This window comes from Neopelma chrysocephalum, unplaced genomic scaffold, assembly GCF_003984885.1.
Source record: "Neopelma chrysocephalum unplaced genomic scaffold, ASM398488v2 Primary Assembly neopelma1_23, whole genome shotgun sequence".
Lineage (NCBI taxonomy): Eukaryota > Metazoa > Chordata > Aves > Passeriformes > Pipridae > Neopelma > Neopelma chrysocephalum.
Genome location: NW_020897691.1, coordinates 9288678 through 9305271, shown reverse-complemented (window position 1 = coordinate 9305271; position 16594 = coordinate 9288678). Strand labels below are relative to the sequence as shown.

The 16594-nt window shown below is 40.8% G+C and overlaps 1 protein-coding gene across 3 annotated transcripts in view; it reads right to left on the bottom strand.

Annotated features, from left to right (window-relative positions):
* Positions 1-10593, bottom strand: part of UNC93A (unc-93 homolog A) — a 37080-nt gene extending 26487 nt beyond the window's left edge. The window contains exons 1-5 of one of the 3 annotated variants that reach the window (XM_027686479.1): positions 10254-10593; positions 7247-7428; positions 6251-6480; positions 3076-3201; positions 46-263 (exon numbers count right to left, since the gene is read on the bottom strand). In XM_027686479.1, coding sequence (XP_027542280.1) covers positions 46-263; positions 3076-3201; positions 6251-6480; positions 7247-7428; positions 10254-10340 — 843 coding nt within the window. In that variant the 5' untranslated portion in view covers positions 10341-10593. The remainder of the gene's footprint in view (positions 1-45; positions 264-3075; positions 3202-6250; positions 6481-7246; positions 7429-10253) is intronic. The other 2 variants (XM_027686497.1, XM_027686488.1) reach the window with 2 other exon arrangements.
* Positions 10594-16594: the final 6001 nt, after the last annotated feature.

The following is a 16594-nucleotide window of genomic DNA, read 5'->3' as shown; positions in this document are numbered from 1 at the left end:
ACAAAAAAAAGTCAGACAGAAATAGATTTCCATTCTCATCCACACCTTTGTGTAGTCACCAGAAAGAAATCCCTGTTCAAACCCACTGTACATTGTCAGAGGGATTAGAAGACACTGCCTTTTATCTTTTAGATGCTGGAAAGTTGCTAGGAACGTAGACCAAAAAGATGGTGTCTCTAGTTTTTCTTTCTCATTCTCTGCTTGATCAGATTTGATATGGTCCAGAAATATAATAATCAGCAACACAGCTAGCACACCACTAGCTGCAAAAAAAACAAAACAAAAAGTTCATGAAAAACTGAGGAATGCTGGAAGAATGATGGGAAGTTGCTTGCTGCTGTTATTGTTCTGACTTAATGCTTAGCTCTCTGTGGGATATTTTGGCAGATGCCTCTGATTCCGTTTCAGTGTAAAGGCCATTTCTGTATAAACAAGAAGGCCTGATCTACATTCACATCTTCTGCATACAGCTGCACACCTCACAAATCCCCTCAGCTTAACTGTGACTGTCCTGTTGTGACAGCCGCCGGGCCAGCTGCACGGCCGCAGAGGGTGATGGCTCACCCTTCCAGGGCAATCCAGGGGCGCGGGGATGGGGAGTCGGCCAGGAACAGCTCCCTCAGGAGCTATCAAAAGCCTTTAAATCAACATGAGAGAGGAATATTCACTTCTAGTGCCAAGTTTGTCATGGCTAGGGGGGATCTTCTTTTGAATACATGGAAAGAAAAATAAATGCTGTCTTGGATCTCAGTATATGTTGTGCTTTTTCTTTTCCTTTTTTTTTTTTTGTTTCAGCTCAGAACAATGCTTCGAGTATGGAATATGTGCTGTTTTGATGATGATGGTAAGCAATTTTAGCTAACTTGAAAAAGATTGAAATTACTTCCTGGCAGAAGTACCATATGAAAGAATACATAGGGTAGTTAATCAGAAAATGATTTGTTGCTTTTGTAGTGAATCAATCCAATTTTTTTCATGTTACCAAGAAAATAAACTTGTCTCGTAATATACATGAAGCAGCCATAGATTCACAATTGATAGCTTCATTATGAATGCAGGGCATGATTATGTTTCCTCTCTTACTTATGCTGACTAGAATCCATCCATGGAAACAAGTAGAGTTCAGATTAAGAGGAGAACCAGGCACCTCTTCCCATCCACACTGTCTGTTTAATGTGCTTCTATGTTGTGTGCATGGCTACTGTGAACTTTTAATGTCCAAATGCATCAGCAGATTTACAATAAACTGCCTCAATTTTTTGTTGTTTATTATTTTTCTTCCACGTCTCCTAGAATGAAATTGTATTCTCCAGTGTCCTGATTCCCTACAGAGGCTGGGCTGTAAACTCTTCATGATGTGATTGTTGGTTCTGCCAGGGTGTTTATTAGTACATATGGGCTAATTGCAGGACTTATATGGGCGAGAGCAGGACATCCGCATTTTCAGGAGAAATATTCTAACAAATATGTCAAATGAATCAAGAGCAATTAGAGGAGATAATGACATGGCTTAAGAGTGGTTGGTATGAACGTAAGTAGAAACATTCACAGTCCTTGAGAAAACTCAACAACAAAGACTACGTCAGTATTGTCTCCACCCAAGCTGGGCAAAATATGTATTCAGCCACCAAATACAGGACACATTTAAAAATGTCTGTGGATGAAATATTTAGCTTTTTGCTTTCCCTTGAGGTGGGAAAAGACATATCTTTTATTAAAAGCTTAAAAGAAAAATGAAACCCTACTGATGCGAGGTCAGTAGACAGCAGGGTTGCATTCATTTTACATGAGCAAAGCCTAAGGGAGCACTGTATATGTTAGTGATCAAATTTAAATCTAAACTTGTGAGACAAACTTGCCTTTAGCAGAAAGTCATCAGCTCCAGTACACTCTGGAAGGGAAATGGGGGGATATTCTTTACATTTTCTCACCAATTAGGAATGGAGGTAGGGGAAAGAGGAAGGGTTTGCTGCAATGCCCTTGACCAGTGAGAGCTGACTCTGTCTAGATCACATGCACTCTGTTGGAGCATATAATAAATTCCATGCATCTGTCTCAGCAAAGAGAATACATCTATGTTCAGAGACTGCGAAGATATTTTAATGGAGTCAAGGTGGCATATTGCCTTGCCAAATACTTTCTTTTATCCAGAGGATAACTTGTTTTGAGCTGGATAATTTTTGAAATTTCCTCACTCAATGAATCTTGGCACATCTATTTGTCTTTCCAATTTTTGATGGCATCAGCCTTCCCTGTCTTTGATTCTTTTCTATCCTTATGCAAGGGAGATCTTTAGCAGCTGTAGTTAGTAAATGGGAGCTAATTAGCAAATGCCAATTTGCCTGCTGCTTCTCTTCAACTTTGCCTTTCACACCGAGGTATTCAAGCATCACAACTAAGAGTTGACTGCAGTTGTGAAGTGTCAGCAGGGATCCAAAAACCTTCCCTCAAATGACTGCTTGTTCTGGGATCTATGTTTTGGGTCCACCTCTAAATACAATGTAGTTCTTGTGCTAAAATTTCTTTACATGTGGTAGGACACTAGTCAGTTCTTGTAGGCATCCCCACTTGACTAGAATTTGGTAGTTCAAGTACTGCTATCTGGGCTGCTCTTACCATCTTGGACCTCTGCATGCATATAAATTTGCCCTATGCCATCAATAATTAGATCACTATTACTGGTCCTGACAATAGTAAATTTAAAACCATCTCATGCATAACTGGATAAGCTGCTGTAATCTTGTAATTGCAATGTGGGCATACTTTTGAGTCTAGTCTGTAGAGGAACACTGACTTTGGGTGAAACAATGGGGTTACCACACTGGGCTTCAACTTTATTTCAGGTAAAAAGTGTAAGGAATGTCTTGCTCCTTTAGATAAAAAATTATACAGCTCTGGCACAAAACATTTGAAACTAGAAAAGGAGTTGTTTACAGGTCTCACATATCTTATTTCCTTTTAGCAAATTGTATTGAAGAAGAAAGTCAGAAACTTAATCTGTAAAGTCATGCTAGATTTCAGAAGTATTAGATTCCCCATCAGTGATATTGATTATAGATTGTGTGTATTACTTACCAGTGTAAACCCCTAGTAGTGTGTAGATTAAGGAGTGGGAGGGTTTTGCTGAATCAGTGGTATTAGTGGTATCAGCCAGGCAGTTGTATGCTCCACAGCATGCCAGGTCTTCTTCTGAGATTTCCACTAATTCGGTAAGAACCAAAAGAAAGGCAGGTCAGTGAAGAGATGAGATAACTGCACACTATACATAAGGATATAAGGAGATATGAATCCAGTGCTCAGTGATTGGTCCCCATTTCAAATCCTTCCTGATTAGAGATGATTAACTTCAGAATCCCAGTTTAACACACAAATATTTGATTTAACAGAAGCAGTAGCTTCCGACTGAACACTGAATTGATGGTTACATGGAGATAAGGACTAAAATTAAAGGTTAAAATCTGAATGCAAGCTCAATTTGCAGTATTCAAAGTTCCAGTGCATATCTCTACCTCTTAGTCATAACATCCCATGAGACAGGTCCCTTAGTTTACACTGCCACTGAGCTGATGGACCACAGTTCTTACAGCCATTGCACATTACCCCTCTCCAGATAATTTCTGTATATGTTGTAGGAACAGAAACCACTTCAAGACATCTTTTTGTTTTATGAATTCAAATTACAACTACCCAGTAATGCAGTCTTCCAAGAAGCCTGCTTTTCCTGGCTTTATTATTTTATTACTGGCTTTATAAGTTTCTGAGAACATACCTTAAACTAGATCAGTTCGGCAGGGTTTGGAGTAAGATCTTTGCTTTGTTCAATCTTACCATTGTTGTGCTGGGCATACATCAAATCCACACACACGCATGTGCTCACACACTTTGTGTCACCATGACACCATGCCTACTTCCTCCACTACCCTCTTGATAAAGAATAAATACTAATCCAAAGTGTAGGCCTAAATAAGCTGTGTAGTGGAGAAGGATGATCAAAAAGCCATACAATTATTTTAATGCTTTCACTGCAGAATTTGTCATTAGTCCAAGCACAATAAAGGGCAGTACACTTGTACCTTGGCTGATTCCTTAAATAAGAGTTGATCTGTAATTTTTCAATTAAGGTTATTGCATAACGATGTTTAGTGTGGTTTTCCTCATTGCTTGCAGTCAAAGCTGCTGCAATGTGAATCAGCTGTTCAACTAGCTTCATAAACAACTTTGGGTTTAACATCAGATAAAATTTAATAATGTAAAGAAAATCATTACCTTATTATAGCCACTGGCTAATGCTGTAGACCTTCAGCAAAAATTGGATAATCAGACCCTCAGCAAAAATAATATATGCAAAAGGTGAATCACATGAGTGAAGTGTGGAAGTGTGTAAAACAAGTTTTTCATCTGTTCATGAATCATCTGAAGATGCACATGCAATTAGTAATATGGGAGGTGCAAGACAGGGTTTGCACTGTTTCTTTGGAATTAAGGCTGCAATATTGATGAGTGAGAAAGGATGACTCTTGTAATTTATACTGAGTACTGTCTTCTGTTGTAGTATTGCTTCATGGTTTAACTTTGCCTTGCTGTGTCTGGATGCAGTGATGCAGCCAATTTGTCAAGTGTAGGTGTATGTCTGAATTCTATGCATTTTTATTCTGAAAACAAGTGCTATATCTTTCTGACTGCTCAGTGAAATTGTACATTTTAAGTATATGAACAGTATGGATGGATACCTTTGTTGCAATGTCAGAGGAGAGAAAAATATCTGAGAGGTTGGAGATGCTTACTCTCTCACCTCTGCAAAGAAGCTCCCTCTAGATTAAAGCTGAGTCTCACTGAGAAGGTGCAGCAGAGAAACTTATGGTATAACTGCTCATCACCGTTGTGAAGATATGCAAGGCCTTTGACTTTGAGAGCTGTTCACAGCACATCTCCCAGGAACACTGCATTTTCTGAAATTCTATATAATTGATTAAAAAAATAAGTGAAAGAAATTCTTTAGAATTTGGAGGAATATCCTCAGATGTAAAACTAGAAAGGGATTTACAAGACCAAAAAAGTAGAGGTTTAGTCCTCTTATTAAAATGATGTGCGCTGTGAGGCAGAGGAGAGTAAAATGGTTGCAGTCTGTGCAGACCCCACAGCTGCGCCACAGCTTCTGCCCTGCAAGCAAAATCAGGACAGTCCCTCCTGAGATATCACGTGGCTCAGTGATCAGATCAGCAGGGCTCCACTGCACTTTGAAAGCAGTCCATTAACGTTCTGCTCTAATGGTGTTTCATCTGTAGTTATTTGGGTTTAAAGGAAGCCTGATTCTCCAAAAGTATCACACCTTGTGACAACTACTTTGCCATAAAACCAAGGATTCAAAGATCAAAACCTGATGCCAGCTCCCTGATATTTAGTTTTAAACTAGTACCTGTTTGAATACTCTTCAGAGGACATACTGCTTAACTGAGCCAGAGAAGAGAGGTAACTTCCCGCTACTTATAGTAGAATGTATATGGAAAGTCCCTGTTTTGACTTTGACAGGATAAGGAATGCACAGGAGACTGCAATGATAATATACCGTAGCATTTTGAATCTCTAAGGTGGCATACAAGTATTAATTTATCTTCACAACTGCCCGTTTAAAGCTGACACCAATTACATGCATGGGAAATGAGGGCACTGCTGTTGAGTGATTTCTTCAAGCTACATCGGCATCTGCTGTCTGAGCCTGAAACACAGCAGAGGAGCCCAGGCACACAGACTCCTGCCAACAGCTACTGCTATTTCTTCTTGACAGTTCTGTAGAGCACTCATTTTCAGCAAGCACCAGCATCAGCTTGACTACTCTTGAATGTTTAAAAGCACACTAATTCAATAGTACAAACTTTGCGAAAAGGTTACTTCATGTTTTGCCTTTTGTTTTAATCCACTTTAAATAGAAGTCAGATGTGAAAAACTGTCACTACCAGGAGCCTATCTATGCTTTACAACACAGGGTGGAATTAAACCAGAATTCAATAGACATCTATTTTTGAGCTATTTGTCTCAACTCTTTTTATGGCTGATGAAGAGTTGATAGAAAATAGACACTTTCAGAGAGCAAAGCAGCCCATCTATTTCATACATCTATCTTCAGATGAGCTAACTTGCATCTAAAGTGCCTATTTCCACTGCCTATGGAAGCTCAGCTGCAGAAATTACTTTTTATCTATATAGCTGAAATTTATAGAAAGAAGTGCCAAAATTTTAAAATATATTTTACCTTTGGTGGAAGATTGGCTAAATATCAAGGATGAGATAAGATTTCCCCAGATGCCAGAGGACTGAAATACCAGAAAGAAGACCCCAAAGTATTGGTTGATAATGTCTTTTGCATTTTTTCCTGCTTTCTCAGCATAAGAAGTGCCAGCAATGGTGAGGTAAGTGCATTTGGCAGACCAGAGTGGTGCTCCTCCTAAGCCCAGGATCACAGATGTAGGGATTAGTGTGTACCTGCCAAAGAACACTTTATTTAGCATAGCTGTTGTCCATTAGCATAATGATAATTTGTCCTAAGATTCAGAGGCAAAAATAGACATCAAAGAAATTGATTTATAACAATAAATCTGTTACATGGAATCCAGAAAAGGCCAGTCTTATGAAGTTTGGGATGTGCAAGCACTCTCAGCTCTGTCAGGGACTAGGCCTAAGCTAGGCTGGCTAGGTCTGGGCTCATGTGCCTTATCTTCTTCTAACTGAGAATTAAACTGGACCTGCACTTCAGAAGATGGATCACAACAACTTTCCTCCAAAGAGCTGCAATCCCTGTCTCTGGAGAGTGGAAGTTGTTCATCCACCTCTGCAAAGGCAAGGCAGGAGCTAGCCTCTTCCTGTGGTCCTCTTCTCCCAGGACTACTGGCTGAAAGATAGCCTTCCTTTCAATCTTTTCAAAAACAGTCCTAAAAGTAATTTGGCTTTTAAATGAAATTTCTATTTTTTTTCCCAAAGGGGTATCTCTGCTACAAACATGAGTTAGAGAAGCAACTTCAGATGGGTGAACGGATGTATTCATTCTGACTTTTTGCACATTTTCACCTCTCTGGTTCACCTGCTACTGGGTTTATTTATCTCTATTTCTTGCAGGTAGCACTTTTGAATCCAACTTTCTAATATGCAACACAGAGGTAGAGTAGGAATTGAGAAGAAAAAGAAGCCAGAACTTTGCCCTTACTTATTTTGTTCAAACACAGTAGACAGAGTTAAAGTATTTAAATTGTACCAGCTAGCATAGAAGTTCCCTAAGGAGAATGCAATGTAGCAGCACATAGAGATTGCAATGGTCCACTTGCAGCCCAGCTTCTTGATGAGGATTGGAGGGAGGAACATGGACGATAAGATGAGCGCAGCATAGAGAACGCTTAGGGAAGCAACACCCAGGCCTTCTTCTGAGTTGAGGCTGCTCTGCATGGACAAAAACAGTGATTGAGACAAATTTTATCACAGCAACATATTATTATGATGTACAGAGAGTGGCTTCAGGTAGAAATGGAGAGACACAGCATCTGAGGCTGGGTGTTACAGTCTCCTTTCCCTAAAGCAACCTGATTATGGATTTATGGTTTTCCTCACAATGAGAGAACAGTTATGAAAATACAACACAAAACCAGTTGAGGATTGCTCAGATTCAAAGCTTCAGTAAGTCAGACCTTAGATTATTTGATGTAATTTTTTTGAGTTTCTCTTTGAAAGCTAGTTAAATGAAGGATAGTTTCTTTTCCTGGCCTTCACTTGTTCACTTGTTCACAGAATCACAGAATATCCTGAGTTGGAAGGGACCCACAAGGATCATTGAGTCCAACTCTTAGCCCTGCACAAGACCATCCCTGAGAGTAACACCATGTGCCTGAAAGTATCATCCAAATGCTTCTTGAACTCTATCAGGCTGGTGTTGTGACCACTTCCCTAGGGAGCCTGTTCCAGTGCCCAAGTACCCTGTGGATGAGGAACCTTTTTCCAATGTCCAACCTAAACATCCCCTGACACAACTTCAGGCCATTCCCTCAGGTCCTGTCACTGATCACCACAGAGAAGAGATCAGTGCCTGCCCCTCCTCTTCCTCTCGTAAGGAAGTTGTGACTGCAATGAGGTCTTCCCTCAGTCTCCTCCAGGCTGAACAGACCAAGTGACCTCAGATGCTCCTGATACAGCTTCCCCTCCAGGCCCTTCACCATCTTTGTTGTCCTCAGGCAGGCAGGAATATCCTCAGATCCGCACTTAAGGCCTGACTTAGTAGAAGATTCTTTGCTTTAAAGTACAGGTCTGAAAATTTCTAAATTCTTCAGGTTCAATATCCTAATATACTCACAGCAGCCTGTCGTAGTTGGAGGTGATTGATTCAGCCACATTTTGACAAGGGAGCAATAACTGATCTAACCAGGTGTTATAGTTTTATGCTCAAAGTAGTTCTTGTCTTGATACTGTTAAAATTGAAATAAGAAGATCAAGTTGGGAGACCCGGACAAGCTTGAAAAGTGGGCCTGTGTGAATCTAATGAGGTTCAACAAATCCAAGTGCAAGGCGTACCTGGGTTGGGGCAATCTCAGTCATAAGTACAGACTGGGAGAAGAACTCATTGAGACTAGCCCTGCAGGGAAGGACCTGAGGATTCTTGTGGATGAAAAGCTGGATATGAGCAACAGTGTATGCTCACAGCCCGGAAGGCCAATCACATCCTGGGCTGCATCAAAATGACTGTGACCAGAAGAGGGACTGGATGCTCAGGGGTTGGCACTGGAGAGCGCTGGAGGAGAGTGAGGCTGTTGGTACTTGACAGAACACTTTCAAGCCCTGCAGTGGCTGTGCAGTCTGGCCATGCAGGACCATGGTGACAGTCGTGCACCAACCTTGGTGAGAAACAGGCACCAGGGATGTGAGGTCAGGGGCTCAGGCACCAGGGATGTGAGGTCACAGGTTTTGTAAACTGTCAGAGAGGCTTCCTGATCTCAGAGGTCTTATTTCTGACATATCACATGCCTGGTTTTGTCAGACATAGCTTCCAAAAATTAGAAGCCAGGCCTCCAAAACCATATGATTAGCATAATTGTTACTGTCTGGGGTTTCTCTTGGGGATCTGGGTAGCGGAATATTGAAATGAATAATGAAAATTTTTAATGTTCCAGCACTTAACCTGAGTGTGCATCATTTCAGATGGTGGGACTGATTTGCAGTTTCTTGAGTTTATCTTCCCCTGCCTCATTAGCCTCCCCAACTCATATGTCCATCCAGTTTTGGGGATATTTTTGCATAACTTCTCTGAACTCAGAATTTGACGATGTCAGCAATGAGAAGATGTTCAAGAAGAGAAGAGAGGTGTACAGAACCAGCAAGGACCTCTTCCTGAAATGAGATCAACCTCTTACTATTGCAAATAAGTGTATCATGTTATGTGTCAAGTTCCACCTTTAAGGCATACAGATTCCCACTCCAGTGGGAAAATCCAATCCAATTTATCATGGTCATATGTTAATATCCTGCCTAAAGTTGCTTAATGAGTAGTTTATATCCATTTACTAGAAATGAGGCTAGCAGAGTCTTCTAGTCTGAGAAGTTTCTCCTTATGTTTATCTACTCTGAAGTATTCATAGACAGCAACAGTAACCCTCGGTCTTTTATTTTGGTTAAACAAATGTGCTCTAATGGTATCCTGAGTGTTCAAGTCATTCTAGAAAGTCATCTCTGCTACTATGTCTTAGGATGTCAGTGCCACTACAAACCACAACTGCCTTTCATTTAAAATAATATCTTTTACGATCTCAGTAATTACTATATTATTTTGTACTTAAATTATTTAATGGTTTGGGCATAAATTTTTATTATTTTATGTTGATGTACAATAATAATAATTATAAAGCCACAGCAATTTAGAAATATTTAAAAAACCCTTTCCAGAAACTGAATTTGTTTTCCATTTTGCAATATTTTCTTTTGAGCAAAATCTCAGGTAAATTTTGTTTTTATTCAAACAATTTTGTGAATCTGAAGAAGTATTATGCCACAAGCATTCAAGCTATTTGAGAAACACTAGAATAAAATATTTAGTAAATACTATGAATCTGGATGAGGAATACTAACCTGCAGCAAGTTAATGTCCTAACCCACCTCATAAAAAGTATTGTGCATGCCCTGCTCACAGAGACATGGAAAGATGGATGTGTTTCCTACTACCAACTGTTCTGATGCCCTTCCAGGCTAACTGTCCTGGTAACCAGTGGGAGATTCCCACTTACCTGTAGACTCTGGAGTCCTCCGTAAGCAGTAAAGAGGAATAAAAATCCAAAAGAAATGACCAAAACATTCTTAAGATTCCTTTCCATGTTGATTCATAGAAGGCAAAAGGTCTGCTGGTGGGCAGAGCCGATCCAATTATTCCAGGGGATGATTTGAGTTGGAGAAAAACAACTTGTGTCTTGTTGGAAAAGGTCTCTTCTTTCTGTGTTTGTGAAGGAAAGAGTTGTTAATTATTTGAAGACTGGCCAGTGAACTTTACTTTTATTTGTACTGAAAACGTGTTATAGAGTTGTTACTCATTCACCTATTGTGACTCTAGCAATCGCAGTCACTCCTGAAGGACACCTACATGTTTTATTAGATAGGTATATAAGTCACTTGCAGCACTTGGATCAATGTGAGTATTGCAGTTGTACATTATATGGCTCTCTACTATGAGCAGCACAGAAATAAAAAAATGCAAGCAGTGAAATTGCTTTCTGGCAGAAAGATATACTAATCCATAAAGGGCAAAGATTAAACCATTGTACTGAAACCTCTATTAGGCCTATTGCTTAACTAAGGTTACAAAAGTATACTAGGAAATGAGATTGTGTTACAGTGCTGTCTTCATACACCAGCTCTGTAGCTGTGCAGCACAGAAAACCAAGGTTGCTGGCTGCTTCGCAGGTGGGAGAGTCTTTGTTCATGGGGAACACCACGGCTTTGGTCTTTGAAATTTACCAAGTCATAGTCATGAAAATAATTTTTCTCCATCTTTCTCATCAACTCAAAAGCCAAGAAGAAAGCAGATTGAGCAGAAAAATGAAAAAGCAACTTCCCCTCCCCTTCTCTGGCCCTAAGCCTGGCAGGGTGAACAAGACCCTTCCTGCAGCTGTGGCAGAGGAGGGATTTGAACTTTGGATCAAAGTGGAATCCAAGAAAGTCCATGGTATAATGTAAAAAGATTCAAGTGGAGATGGTCTGTAGGGTGTCCATAGTGTCCATCGGGAATGCATAGCTAAGACTTGGTCCAAATCCCACTAGGTGGCACAATTTTGCTTCCCAAGGGGGCATCTGAGGGTGAGGGGAGAAAGCGTTAATGCATTAACTCATTTAACACAAAAGAGGTCACGGGTAGTTTCTGCTTTGGAGAAAATTGCAGTATGTGCCTTTTCATTTTCTTCTTTTGTCTTATAATCTTGAATGAAGTAATGCAGAAAACATAATCTTTTAATACTCCATTGTTAATGTTTCTTCTTTGTTGCAAGTCTAGATAGTGGTTTTTTATTTTGCAGGCCACTATGCACAGCCTGCAAATACTTTGAATTAGATCATAATGATGCTCTTTTTTGGCAGTGTTTGTAAGCCTCTACAAGGCGCTTAGATCTTAAACTGGTGGTACTTTTCCCCATCTTTTTCGGTTTATGGACCCTTGTAATTTTCAGGTGAAAATATTTCACAAGACATTTGAACCTGGTGTTAACATGCTTGTTTCTGTTTCAGATCCCTTAGAAAAAGTCTGCAAGATTCTACAGATTTGCAATCACAGGTCTAAAACTACTGGAAAAATGACTGAGAATATGTAAGAATAATGCTTATCCTATCAGCTGCTGTAGCAAAGGCAAGAACCAGGAATAGGGCAAAGAGCACTCAGTTATAAAAGCCTTTATTTCAGTTCTTTTTCTTGACACTAGCAGTAATAAAAACAAAGCTTTAAAAAAAAATTAACTGGACACTATTTTTAAAATGCAGTGTTGGACAGGTTATCTGATCAGCACTTCTACTCTGCAGGAATTCTTAACTCCTAATTCAGTCACATCCTCTCAGCAGTGCAATATTGGAGCATATATGGGAGATGGTGCTTTTTTTGTATGTATGTTTTTTTCTCTTCTTTCCACTGATCAAAGGCATTTCAGCCTGTTCCACATCCCTTGCCCAGGGGTTATCCAACTGACTAGTCCCAAGCCCCTCCTTAGGAATGTGCAGAGTCCTTCACCAAGGAAATCTGATAAGGCCAAGGATCTTTTCCTTTGGTACCAGGCAGCCAAGGCTCCAGCAGGCCTGCTGTGTATCACGCTTGACACCTCTTTCATTCTTTCTGCCAGTCTAACTAAGATTAAGTGAGAGATCCTCAGGAGCTGTGCAATGCATTTGAGGCTTAGCTTTCTCACAGAAGACTGCAGCCACCAAACTAAAACAGTCTCCCAGAGCACCACCCCAAATACAGGAGATAGAAGAGGCTGGTTAAACTGATGACTCCCTCCGACAGCCAGTTACATTTGTTTTCCAGTGTTTATTCTCTCAGTGTAAATGAGGGCAGTCTGCTCAAAAGGTTATAGCACCAGAGGCTAATCTTTGGGAAGTTTTGTTCTTCATAATTATCTTTTCCCTGTTTACTCTATTCTGGTTAAATACATTGTTTAGGCAATTATTTTAACTACAGAACAAAACCACAACACCAAGAATACTCATCAGAGGATTTTATGTCTTAGGAGGCTTTTAATTGGTTAGTTCCTTGGTGGTATACAGTATCCCTTGAATCTACCTGTAGAAAGGTTGACTGCCTATACATCACTTTCTTTCTTGTTCTGAAAGCCTGGCCATGTTGCTCTCTTCTTCTCCTCCTCCTTCATATGCATTTGTGCCCTGCCTATTTTGAAGTTGAAGCAGGAATGACTAAATGTGACACGTGTCTTGCAAAGCTCTGCCATTCTGACAAGGGCATTGGAAAATACAGGCTGTTACATGTTGAGAGATGATCACAACTGGGATGTGAGATCCATAATACTGAGCTGAACAGATCAAGCAGTAAAAGCTGTTTTCTCACAGGAAGGGGGTTGGAAGGGAGTTGCCGGTCAGTGAACTCATTTTGCCCACAAAGTTGGAGGAAAATAATTTTTGTTATGCCAAAGGCTCTAGAATTGTGAGTTGGTCCTATTTGTCTCTGAAGGTTTAAACATCTCACCCTCCTCCGGTATTTCAGGTCTCATTTCCAAATTTCCTGTATTTCCCATCTGTCCTTTCAAATACTTCTTTTTTATCATGCAATGTATCTACAGATACTGTCCTTTCATCTGTTCTCCCAGGATTGTCTCTACACGGTAGCTGCATAGACATCAGTTTGCCTCTTCTGTCTGAATTCTACCTGCTGATGTCCTCTGTCTTTCTCTGGAGACACCAAACTGCCTGTCTCAATCTTGCTTTATGTCCTTGATGTATGCTGTCCTTCCTTCCTTCCTTCCTGCTTTGCTGTTCCCGAGCCATCACCCTGCCTGTGTCTCACTGTCTCACTGTTTCTCCCTTCTCACCACATCTCCTGAGTGCCAGCAGACTTTTTGATTCTTTAGGGAGTGACCTGAAATCTGCTGGTTGTGTTCCCATCTCACAGATTGCTACACTACTTTTAGCCTTGCTGGCTGTAAGGTCTCTCTCTCTCCTCCCTTAGCACTGCTCTTAATTTCTCACGACACCCTTTTCCTCCAGCTCCACTACCTATTCCTTAAAGAGGAAGAGGAGAGACACCTGGTCTTCTGGGCTGGAAGCCAGCTCATGGTAGAAAGGCGACCAAATGGAAAAAAGTCAGAGAGGGTGCAAGCTTGAATGAAATTGTGACTTTTTTATCAGTAGGACCATGTAGGAGACTTTCCCTACAGGACACTTGCCTGCTCTGTTGAAAGCAGCTGTCCAAATAACCAACATTGTCTTTATAATACAGACAGGACTCAATTTATGAAGGGTGATGTGATGCCAGTCCAGACTCACTCATAAATTTTTATGAGCTGGAGAAACAGTTCCTTAAAGTGTTGGGCTTCTTATAGATGTTACTTGCCTCCTGAGATTTGCATCAGTTTTGGCTGGAGCTTTCAATGCATGAACACGTGTACGAGAGTGTTCACAGATACTAATTCAAGACTAAAGAGACATGCAAGCATGCTGAAGGTAAGCCCCTGCCCTGTGTAGTAGCCAACCTCCCGGCAGAGGACAGGTAAGGAGATTGGGCTCTCCAGGCTGACAGCTGCCTGGGAACGATCCCCTGTTTCTCCACCAGAGTTGTCTTGCATTCTTTCTCTTATAATAAAGTTCTTTCATCTGGTTCAGACTCAGCCCAATCACATTTTTCCTTCTTAAAACTGTTGCCTGAGCACTGACATTATACATGTGCCTTGCTCTGCATTTTGGATGTTTCAGGATAGCTTCGGTAATCCCATTTCTAGTCCTAAACCAGGAACTGTGACTCAGTTGGTAAGACTTAACACCCTGCTAAGATAAACATGCCACTGTTGTGATCTGTGCTTTTATAATGAATGGGTAGGGAGGTGGATCCTGCATATGAACAATGGACTTTTGTATGGCAGCAGCTCCGAAGTCTTAAGAGCCTTTTACTGGAAACTGTTTGACTTCATACTGGTTGTTCACATAAGCACGCATCAGAAATTCCTTGCACACACCCATGATGTACCTGGGAGGATGGGTCTCTGTCAGCCATCCAAATCATGTACATTTTCACCTTTCCTTTTTGGTTCAGAGATGGCTTCTCATGTTATTAATGTCCACTATCAAGCTAGTACAAGAAGAGGTCTATAGTGGTCAGTCAGGAAGCCCTTGCTTTTTAAAAGCTATGATCTAAAGATTCATTATGAGTTTATCAGCCTGTAGAAATAAAAAGAAAAGGAGAATGAGGCTTGATTCCAGAGAGCAGCGCTGCATATTGGTTTAGACATCCTGGGATGTGGATGTCCTCACCTCCAGTGCCTTCCACCTTTCATTTGTCCATTGGTTGCAGCCATGACTGGAGATTGACGTAAGAGGAATATTTACCACCTATTTACCACCCACTTTCCATCGATGTAAATATCTACCATAGATAAAAGGGAAAGGTAGTATGAGTCTCTTCCTCTGCAAGCCTTGCTCCTACTAATTTTTGCTTTTTTTCTCTGAATATCCTACAACCACAGCAGGAGCTACCAAGCTGCAGAAGTTCAAGCAGGGCTCTTGAGAGTGAAATATTAAAAGAAAGGGGCTGTACAGGCTGGTATGAAAGAAAGGTGTTGTTATTGGCAAAATAAAAGATCTATTAGAATTAATCAGAATAGGCAATCCTGCAGAAAATTTTGATGATGAAAATTCTTCCCTATCCCAGTAGATACCACCAAGTGCCTGAGGCAGGTGATTACCTGTTTTACCTGGCCTTTTCTGCAACACAGATGCCTTCCCTTGCCTCAGCATCAGTAAATCATGCAGCCATCCAGGACACTCTTTCTCTACCAGTTGACCCTGACCCTTTTTTCTCTGTCCGCTGCTCTACCTTCTCCCTCCAATTTCAGGCCCATTAGTCTGCGTATCCTTGCATTCAAACAAATGAAATTACCTTTTCCAGTGGCTTCTTGTACTTTGAAATTATGGAGCTAAGATAGACCTCCCTGGAAACAGGTACTGGAGTCCAGCTGGGGAACCTCTTGATGGTTGCTCCTCTGAACAAGCTGTGTGCTTCTAATCTTGCACTGACCTTTACAGAAACTGCCCCAGTACACTCGAGAGGGTTGCAAAATGCCTATCCCGTCCTTGTTGGGAAATTCATCATTTTTGTCAGTCCTACTGTAAAACTTAAACCGAGAAGCAAACAGTATCTAGGAAGACAGGATACATACAACTCCACCTCTTGCTTATCATCTGAAATAATAGTGACTATCATTTTGTTTGCACTGTTGCTTGCATATTCACTAATTGTGAAATGTAATATTCTACCAAACTGCTCCTGCCTCCAGAGAAGTATCAAGATTGTTAATCAGAGTAACGCAATCCATTCAACAGAAGTTGTTCCATAACTTCATGAGGGCGGGCCCTATCAGTCACCCACACCACAGTATGATGGGCACATAGTGAGGACTTGAAGGTGAAAAGTGAAGTCCTATTACCACCAGTTTCTTAGTCATTTAACAGTACCACAGGAATAGTTATTGCATAGAGAGTTTCAGCCTCAATTGCACCTGGAAAGTCATCCTTGTTTTTTTCCTATTAAAAGTCACTCACGGAGCCTGTTCCAGAATCCACTGCAATCACTGGAAGACTGCCTACTTTGGCAACAATTCCTTCAGTCCTTCATACTCCAGTGGATGGATGCCCTTGGCTTTCCCACATGAGAGAGTTAAGGAGGCTAAGGAGTTTCGAGCATTGTAGGACAACTCCAGAGAAATGAGGAGGTGAAATTTTCAGATCAGCCAGCAGGAAATACAGAAGCAATATCTAGTTCCTAACAGAATGCTAATTTCAATAGGATCTCTGTGAGAAAATACATTTCCATTCTGTTTGCTGGATCCCCTAAGGCCAACAAGCAGATCAGACTGGACTAAGTATGTCT